The 9,601-nt window shown below is 58.1% G+C and overlaps 1 protein-coding gene across 1 annotated transcript; it reads left to right on the top strand.

Moving 5' to 3' along the window:
* The first annotated feature begins 1,813 nt into the window (after positions 1–1,813).
* IHH (Indian hedgehog signaling molecule) lies at positions 1,814–8,569 on the top strand. Its single transcript, XM_006207242.2, has 3 exons — positions 1,814–2,754; positions 5,170–5,431; positions 7,133–8,569. The coding sequence occupies exons 1-3, from the start codon at positions 2,443–2,445 to the stop codon at positions 7,789–7,791; spliced, it is 1,233 nt and encodes a 410-aa protein (XP_006207304.2). The 5' UTR covers positions 1,814–2,442; the 3' UTR covers positions 7,792–8,569.
* The last annotated feature ends 1,032 nt before the right edge of the window (positions 8,570–9,601 follow it).

Below are 9,601 nucleotides of genomic sequence, written 5' to 3'. Positions count from 1 at the left end.
GAAAGGAGCTGATTAGTAAAGAGAGAGAGGATGAAAGAAAGATTGACTTGAAGGCAAAACTTCTCTAAAACAGTATTATAAAACACTGAGATAGGTGATGATGGAAGCCTATGGGATTTTATTTTTTGGTCCTCTGAAAAACAGAGAGTCCCTATTTGTTTGGGTTGGGACAGGTACTGACCCGCTGAGTAGTGTGCCCAGGAAATCTAAGCAGGAGAGAGGGAAGGGGTGGGGAATATTGCAGGGATCATTCTTGAGCCCCAGAAAACGTGTAAAAGCACTTCAAAATCTTTCAAGAAAAAGAAATAATGTTGGAGTAATCTGTGACTGGGAGACACAGAATCCGAATGCAAATATAAGATCGAACATGGGGTGTGGGGGGGAAGAACAGGCAAAGGGGAGCAAATGAAAAGACCCATTTCCAAGTGACAGTTATCCTTCCACCCTGGTGGAGCCATCCTAAATTCCCTTCTATGGGCCTCAGTTTCCTTTTCTGTCATATGATGTGCTTGGATTAAGCACTCTCTATTGAGTCCCTTCCAATTCTAAATTTGTGTTCACAAAATTGATTCAGAGAAAATGATGTGAGTATATCTGTGAAAAGCTTCCAACATCCAAAACCCAGGTTGTACTGAATGGGTGCATGATGCACAGAAAGAGATCCTGTATTGGTGAGGGCTCTGGGGCTCTGGGGTCAGAGGGAGGTGGGGGGGTTGAATCCCTCAACCAGGAGCAAGTTGCTTTTCTTCTCTAACTTCAAAATCTTCATTTGTAAAATGGGGATAATAATAGCTCATTTGTAGTTGCAAATTTAAATTAGATAATGCAAGTAGAATGCTTAGTATAATAATAGCTAGTAACTTCCATATATCAGGCACATAAGCATCAAAAAAAGAACTGTACCTATTAATTTTCTTGAAATGAGAATTTTTAAACTTTTTTATTTTTCACCCTTTTATTTCTGTCTCTGTTGAAGTTGTGGAAAATGTTGCAACCAAATCACATAGTTTGTTGTGGTGGTGGTGTTTGTTTTTAATACACTTGCCTTTTCTAGTTTTAACGGAATGAATCCAAATTCATTCAGCTTTCCTGAATGTCTTATTAAAATACACACACAACCCATGTTTACTTCTCTAGCTGCCTCCATGTGTTCGGCTGTCCTTCTTCATTTGTAAAGCTCAAAGAGTAATTATTTAGTAGCTTCTGTATGCCGGTGGCTCTCAATCGTTTTTTGCATCTTAGCAAGCCCCTGCTCCTGCTATCTGTGCTGCCCTACTTTAACGTGGTCAGTGGGGGTTCCTCCCGTATTCTGTTGATGTCACCATTATCCGCTCTTCTCTACACCTTGGCCTATTCCTTTGCAACTTCCTCTTTCTCCTTATAACTGTGTTTCCAACTCAACAGTGTTTCTGGAGGCTTGATGCCCTACTGCCAGCTTCACACCGGGCGGCCGTGGGATGTGCACCGGGTTGATAAAGAATTCAGCTCCACCAAGCTGAGAGGGCGTCTCCTGGGCTAGGGTGGGGCACCAGGTTATGAGCGGCCTCCTGCCTTTTGGGTTTACTTCCCCGCAGGGGACACCGTAGGCGGCTATGCGGTCCGGCCACTGCCCCCCGCCCCTCGCGTCCGGCCGCGCCGTGGGTTGCGGTCTCTGTGGGGGTGGCAGCTCCTGTACGGGAGGTTAGCGCCTGGCGGGGCACCCCGGAGCCGCGGGGAGCCCAGAAGCTTGGCCAAGGCGGGGTGGGGCGCGTCCGGGCGGGGAGGGCAAACTCAGGCAGTGCAGGGGGCGCCGAGGGCAGCGGGCGGGCGTACGCGCGGCAGAGGAACGAGCGGGACGAGGGCTGGCTAGTGCCGGGGCCGCCCGCCCGAGGGGGAGGAGGCTGTGCTGCCCTTGCCGCAGGTTTGCTGTCGAGCGCACAGGAGGCAGGGACATGGGTAGGGTGCGGTCTGCGCGGGGCCCGAGCCCGGATCTCTTCCATTTCCCCTCTCACTCGGCCCCGGGCTGCGCCGCAGACGGCAGCAGCTCCCGCTCCGCCCCAGCCGCCTGACCGCCGGGCCGGGGTGCTAACCGCGGGGCCCGCCAGCCCGCCGGCCCGGCCAGCCCAGCCCAGCCCGGCGGCCCGCAGCCCCGCCGCCCGCCGCCCCCCGCCGCCGCCGCGTTGCCAAAACAAACGGGCCGGCCTATTTATTGGCGGCCGGCGAGCCGGGCAGCTCAGAGTCGAGGCGCCGAGGGGGACAGCGCGCCGCCACTAGCCAGGCCTGGGCCCCCACCCCACACCTGGGTCCCGCCGGCCCTGCGCCGCGCCGCGTAGCCCATGGCGCCCCCACCTGGAGCCCCCCGGAGCCACCCGGACGCCTGAGCCCCTGCAGCGCTCCGGTCGGCTCACCCACCCATCAGCCCACCAGGCGCCCTCGCCCGCCTCTCTCCCGGGCTCCCCGGCCATGTCTCCCGCCCGGCTCCAGCCCCGGCTGCGGTTCTGCCTGCTCCTGCTGCTGCTGCTGGTGCCGGCGGCGCGGGGCTGCGGGCCGGGCCGGGTGGTGGGCAGCCGCCGGCGGCCGCCGCGCAAGCTCGTGCCGCTCGCATATAAGCAGTTCAGCCCCAACGTGCCCGAGAAGACCCTGGGCGCCAGCGGGCGCTATGAAGGCAAGATCGCGCGCAGCTCGGAGCGCTTCAAGGAGCTGACCCCCAACTACAATCCCGACATCATCTTCAAGGACGAGGAGAACACCGGCGCCGACCGCCTCATGACCCAGGTGAGCGCGACCCGTCCTCTCAGGGCGCCGCTGCCGAAGCACCGCCACCTGCCTGGCCCTACCCGCCCCCTGGCACCTTTCCTTGACTGGCTGGCACGCCCCCTGGCACCTGCCCCTCTCACCAAGCCTAGCTGCCTCCTGCCCAAGATGGGCCGGCCGGGGTCCCGGCGGAGTGTTGGCATCCCCAAGCCTGCCGGAGGCTGTGAGAAGAGCTCCCCACTGCCAAGCGCCACAGCCTAGCCGGTTGACGGTGGCCCTCTGCCCCGGAGTGCTAGCTGCTCAGGTCAGACGCGGCACCCGGAGGTACCTCTACCCGACTGCCTCCTGCGCCTCCGGGACGCACCAGTTCCTCCCAGCCTAACCTTCCGCGCAGCTGCGCCCCTTTCATTTTGAGGTCATTCGGCACCCCTGAGGCGAAGACGCTCCGGGCACTGAGGGCCCCACTGTCCTATCCTCCCCGCGCGCTCTCGGTTCGCTGCGCTGCCTTCTCCTGGAGTAGCGTCCCGGCGGGGTCTGGGTTTAAGGAACAGCGGGAAATAGTAGAGCCAGGACGCGGAGATGGAAAAGGGAACTTGCCGGACGAGCCCACGTGTCTGTTCCAAGAGCTGAGCGGCGCAGCTGCAGTTGAAGGATGGCGTGCCGGGCCACGGGCTCTGGGACTGGACTTGGGGGATCCCTAGGTTTGGTGGCGGGAATGGATTGAAAGAGAGGGGCTGGCATACCTGGCAGCCCCAAAGCAGAGCTAACGTTAGTCTCTACGTGCTCAGAACAGAACCGGAGCTCAGCCCAAGCTCCGGGAGGTATTGGGGGTGGGAGCACAAACTTTCTTCCCTGCAGCCGGGATCGCAAGGGAAGAGACCTACGTCCCCTTCTTTAGTAGTCTCCCCGGGGCTTCCACCGCAGGCAAACAGCCTACTTTTCTAGGTGCTTTAGGAAGGGCAGCTAGACCACAGCCCTCAGCATGCACCCTGGCGCCGGGGCTGACCGACCAGTGTCGGGGCGAAGGTTGGCTGGTGGCCGGGCGGGCCAGGCGCCGAGGAATGCAGATAAGGATCCGGGCCACGGGCTGGGCAATCATTGACAGCGCGCGCCCGGGCTCTGGACCCGAAGAGGGGGGTGGGGGGGAGAGGGGCGGGGAGCAGGGGCCGCGGGGTGGACATAGGTGGGTGGCTGGAAGCCTGGCGGCAAGAAGCACGCAGAGTTCCTCCCCGGGCAGTGAGCGCCCCCAGCTAGATTGCAGCCTGGGAGGACCGACTGGGCCTTGAGTTGTAGCTGCTGTGGGCTCCTGGGAGACGGAGTCCAAGGGTCTGTGGGGCCCAGACTCTGAGGGATGAAGGTAGGTTGAGACATGGGCTGCCCACACTCTGCAGCACCTGGCACCTCAGAGTCAAGAACTGTAGAGGGGCCCCTTTTCCCCTACATCCCTTCCCCTAGTCAACTGCGGGGTCCCTTGGGCTCCAGGCATGCAGGGAGCCAGCACAGGCGATGATCTTTGTCGTCCTTCTCCCTGGGCGCAGCTCGACTCCCACTCCATGGGAGCTGGAGCGTGAAGTCGGCTCCCTGAGGTCAGACGCTGTTTCTCCCATCCCTTCCCAGAAATGGGCGGCTCAGAGGTGCGAGGGCTCTGAGCTCAGGGAGGTCCTAGGTTTATCAACGTTACCTGGGTTTATCAACCCCCAGCGCACCCCTTGCAGCTGCAAGTAGCTCTTAGTCGTCCTTCTCCTGGCCCCAGACCAGGAGCTAACCTTTACACCAGCTTCTGGTTCCCAGGCTGCTGCCTTCCCCACGTGGGTGCCGGCCAGTTTTGGATCATGAGGGTCCCAACAGTAATGCTCTGTGGCGCCGAAGGATCCAGGCAGGCTTGGGATTCCCCTCCAACACACCCCCAGGCTGCTGAGGCGCTCCGCACCTGCCGCGCCCGGGCGCTTCGTGAGACAGCCCTGGGGCTACGGTGACACCTACTGGGCACCTCGAGCTTTGCACGCCAGCAGGTCGGCCGCAGGCAGTCAGTTCCCCTACCAACTACCCTTACCCTCCAGGCTGCAGACAGTCCCTGGCCTGGTGCCACAGTGAGGCAGAGGGACCTGGCGCTCAAAAGGTGGAGCCCTGTCTGTGGAGGGATCAGTAACCTGAGAGAAGAGAGGGCACTTAGAGAAAAGCAGCCCAAGGATGAACGGATCGACGCGCCCTCCAGATTTGTGGCTCCACCGCGCTGTCCAGGTGTCTGGGGCAGTCGATGCTAGGATGGAAGCAAGCACGTGGAAGCACGTTAGGGTTCTCTGTTTCTGAGAGAGAGGGATAGAGCACCCTCCCCGGTTTCCCAACTCCAGAGAGTGCGGTAGGAGAGTGAGGCTGCGCGGACTCATGCACGCAGGCCAGCTCCTCCCCGTAACTCCGATCGCTTTCCTCTTGCAGCGCTGCAAGGACCGTCTGAACTCGTTGGCCATCTCGGTAATGAACCAGTGGCCCGGGGTGAAGCTGCGGGTGACCGAAGGCTGGGACGAGGACGGTCACCACTCGGAAGAGTCTCTGCATTATGAAGGCCGCGCAGTGGACATCACCACGTCTGACAGGGACCGCAATAAGTATGGACTGTTGGCGCGCTTGGCAGTGGAGGCCGGCTTCGACTGGGTGTATTACGAGTCCAAGGCACACGTGCATTGCTCCGTCAAGTCCGGTGAGCCGCTGCCGGGGGGCTGGGCCCGGGGCCGGAGCCGTAGGGCGTGGGCAGGCGGTGCAGGGCCCACTGGGGCCAAGAAGGTGAAGAGGCCCGCCCGGGGATGGAGGCGGGGACCCCGGGGAAGAGGACGTCGGCGGCGCTCCCCGCTGCTGCTTCTGACCACCTGCTGGACCCGTGCCTGATAGTGTCATGGCAGGAGCCTAGGGAGACAGGGCCCTGTCCCAGTGATGCTGGGTGCTGACCTGGCGGTCCACAGTCCAGAGCTGGCCGCAAGAGATGCAAGACAGAGCAAGCTGGACAGATGGAGGAAGCCAGGCTGGCAGAGACAGCCTCCCCACTCAGTGTGGTGCAGAATGGAGGCAGGTGGTGGGACCAGGGGCCAGGGTGTGCCCAGATACCAGCATGCCTGACAAGGAGCCAGGAACCCAGAGGGTCAGAACCCATAGCCTGGCTGGAAGTCAGGCCCTTAAGGCACTATGTGCGCTCCTCTCAGGGGGCACAGGCGTCCCCAACCTCTCCCCCAGGGCCCTGAAGCTGGACATTTGGGGGCAAAGCCAGTCATGAGGGCAAGAATAAACAGAGTGGACTTAATAAAGTGGATTTTCCCAGATTGGCCGCCTGGTTGATTAGAATTGGCAGGCACTGGGGCCTTGCCCCCTCCCTCAGATCTTGTCAGCATCCCTATCACTGGCACTGAACCCAGTCATGATGCTTCATATGGTTTCTGTGTGAATGCCAGCATGGGGTCCCCTGGCTGCAGACTCAGCTCTCCACACTGGCACCATGCAGTGGTCACACTCACAGACCCAGCATACTGAGACCAGGCCCACCTTTTCCTAGTCCTGATCCCACCTGGGCTTACAGTGGTGACCCCACCCTGACCCTTCCCTTCAGTACTTCCCTGCCAACTGTATCTACTTCAAGTCACATTGACCCTTCACCTGCAAACATCAGCCCAGTGCCAGCTCCCAGAGTGGCCACTGTCCTTGAACATTCTTGTCCCCCAAACACTGTTCTCAATCCCGCTCACTGATGCCATTGTGTCCCTGCACAAGGACCCAGCTCATGAGTTGAAGATGATGATTTCACCCTTGCCACCGAACCATGCCCTGGCCTGACCCTTCACTCCGAGTTTCCCCAGGAGTCTGTATTCTCACCACTGGCTGGTCCTCCTTTCACTTCTGTAGACTCCAGGGGCCAGTTTTAGGGTGAACTTGGGGTGCCAGTCTGGGAGGGCAAGTTTTGGGACCATTTGAGCAAGCGGGTGAGAAATAATGGGACATTCAGACCCCAAAGGAGCTAAATGACTTGCTGTCTCCACAAGGCTACAGCTTTCGGGTGTCAAGTCACAGCTGACTACTGCCTGGCTCTCAGAGTGCTTCATAGGATTGAGAGCAGATGGGGGGTGCTTCACCTGGGCTTCAAGAGGGCCCTTTCCCTCACACTCACTGGGTCATGGAGCCCCCAAATGCACCTCTGTATTGGCAAAGCATGAGACTGGGGAGGAGAACAGACGATCACACTGTGGGCTGAGGGTTGGTTCAAAGCTGTATGGAAAGTGGGGGGCAGGGGACAGGATATTGTGCTGGGCAGGGGCAGCCTGGGAGCAGGAGGCACTCTGGCTGGGCTGGGGAGGGATGCTGTGACTAGGAATCTGAGCTCATAGCAGTAATGCCTTCATATCCTTTCTTCCCACAGAGCACTCAGCTGCGGCTAAGACAGGTGGCTGCTTCCCTGCTGGAGCCCAGGTGCGCCTGGAGAGTGGGGCACGTGTGGCCTTGTCAGCCGTGAGGCCAGGAGACCGAGTGCTGGCCATGGGGGAGGATGGGAACCCCACCTTCAGTGATGTGCTCATTTTCCTCGATCGAGAGCCAGGCAGGCTGAGGGCCTTCCAGGTCATTGAGACTCAGGACCCCCCACGCCGCTTGGCCCTCACACCTGCCCACCTGCTCTTCACGGCCAACAATCACACACAACCAGCAGCTCACTTCCAGGCCACATTTGCTAGCCAGGTGCAGCCTGGTCAGTATGTGCTGGTGGCTGGGGTGCCCGGCCTGCAGCCTGCCCGAGTGGCAGCTGTCTCCACACATGTGGCCCTTGGGGCCTATGCCCCATTAACGAGGCATGGGACACTGGTGGTGGAGGATGTGGTGGCCTCTTGCTTTGCAGCCGTGGCTGACCACCACCTGGCTCAGTTGGCCTTCTGGCCACTACGACTGTTTCACAGCTTGATGTGGGGCAGCTGGACCCCAGGGGAGGGTGTGCACTGGTACCCCCAGCTGCTCTACCGCCTGGGACGCCTCTTGCTGGAAGAGGGCAGCTTCCACTCACTGGGCATGGCCGGGGCAGGGAGCTGAAAGGATCCCTCCACTGCCCTCCCAGAACTGCCCAAATGGATCCAAAGGTCTCCCCGCCAGGAGGGCCCTGGCCCTGGAAGGGACCTGGGTGGCGACACTGGTTCCTACCATCTCCTCTACCACAGAGATACATCATTGAGACTTGACTGGGCCATGCCAGCGTCCCCCACCCCCATCTTGGTGTAGTAACAGAGCTGCAGGCTGAGCAGCCAATGGGCTGTGGTCTCTTCTTCTACCCTAGAGACCAGTGGGTCCCAACCCAGTCAGCTCTCACTACGATTTTTCATACCTGCCTCCCTCAATGGAGAGGGCTCATTCCATCCATCTTAGGCCCCTCTTAGGTGGGCTTGCACCTCAGTTGATGCTGCTAGATTCCCTGGGAGCCAGCAGGGAGCTGGCTGGACTCAATGCTGCCCGGAACTGAGAAGGCTGTAGGGTGGGGCAGCCAGCCTGGCCATCCTGAGGCATGATCTTCCTTTCTGGCCACACTCCTCAAGACACACCCACAGACTGTCGCAGTCAGTGTACAGAATTCTGTGTTCCAGCCAATGTGATCATGGTGCCCAGGACCGGGGGAGTGGGCTAGATGTCCTGCCCACCCTTGCCCACCCCCACCCAGGCCATATGCTCCCTCTTCTGCTGAACCATGACCCCCACCCCTCCTCCGGTCAGTCTCCCCCACCTTATTTATTGGCGCCGAGGGGAAATCCATGGGAAAACTTGGGGGATGTTTTGCTCTTTTCTTCCTTTTGTAATAAAAGTTATTTAAGTTGTTAGAGCCATAGAGTCCAGGATGCTGCATAGGGCCAATCCACAGATAGTTTGGAGCCATGAGTGGGTCTGTCCAGGGGTGTGCTTAACCTTCCTCCAAGGACAAAACCCCCAAAGCTCCCACCCTCTCTGCAGGCCCTTTCTTACCCAGTAGGTCTATAAAGTCTCAACAGAGAACTGTGCCCTGTGCCAGGTAAGGCCTTGAATGTTCACCTGAAAGTTTGCCCTAAACACGGTTAGACCACAGAGAGAACTGATGTAATCAGTCCATGGTCACTTCATTCACCTAGAACCATCTCCTTGTACCCTAGTTAAGGTGCTTTTCCTGCTTATTCCAGTCCTTCTCAGGGCCTGGGTTTCTGATTTTTCACTGTGGATAATGAATTGTGATCTGAAGAGATTCTGTAGAATTCACAGCTGCCTTATGGCCCATCCTGACTTCTTAGATAATCTAGCAGTTCTCAAACCTCAGAATCACCTGGGCAGCTTGTTTAAAAATGATTCCTGGTCCCACTTCCAGGATTCTGCTTTAATAGATTCAGATCAAGGCCCAGGACCTTATTTTCACAAATACCCCAAACATGGAAGATGGCCCATGGACCACATTTTAAGAAACATTGCGTAGTCTAAAGGACACCAGTTTATTGCCAAGACAGGATGGATTCCCCTCCCTCTTCTTCATTTTCTCTTGGTTTCTGCAACCCAAGGCAGGTTTTTCTGTACTCATTATAGATCAGCTGAGATCCCCAGGTCCATTGATACAATTGTTAAATTTTTAGGAATATCATGAGGCAGTTGAAATAGGCCATGGTGGGAGTATTTACACCATAGGAATTGGCATAGACTACAAATTAGGGCTTCCCTGACCACGGAGAGCCATTTGCTACAGCACATTTCTCCCCATGTTCAATCCTATTGCGGAGATTTCTGTGTTGGAAGTGAGGGGGTGACTGTTCAGGCCCTTGCCTTACCCATTCCCCCCTCCATGGAGGAAAACTCCAGAGAAAAAACTTCATTGCTTAGAGACTGTGTCATCTAG

This window comes from Vicugna pacos, chromosome 5 (genome assembly GCF_048564905.1).
Source record: "Vicugna pacos chromosome 5, VicPac4, whole genome shotgun sequence".
Classification (NCBI taxonomy): domain Eukaryota; kingdom Metazoa; phylum Chordata; class Mammalia; order Artiodactyla; family Camelidae; genus Vicugna; species Vicugna pacos.
This window is presented reverse-complemented; position numbering and strand designations above follow the sequence as displayed.

What these genes read in the sequence shown, in the direction of transcription:
- IHH (XM_006207242.2), top strand. Translation starts at nt 2,443, where the DNA reads ATGTCTCCCGCCCGGCTCCAGCCCCGGCTGCGGTTCTGCCTGCTCCTG. An exon ending in CCGACCGCCTCATGACCCAG is followed by an intron (nt 2,755 to 5,169) that starts GTGAGCGCGACC and finishes TTCCTCTTGCAG; the next exon opens with CGCTGCAAGGACCGTCTGAA. An exon ending in GCATTGCTCCGTCAAGTCCG is followed by an intron (nt 5,432 to 7,132) that starts GTGAGCCGCTGC and finishes TTCTTCCCACAG; the next exon opens with AGCACTCAGCTGCGGCTAAG.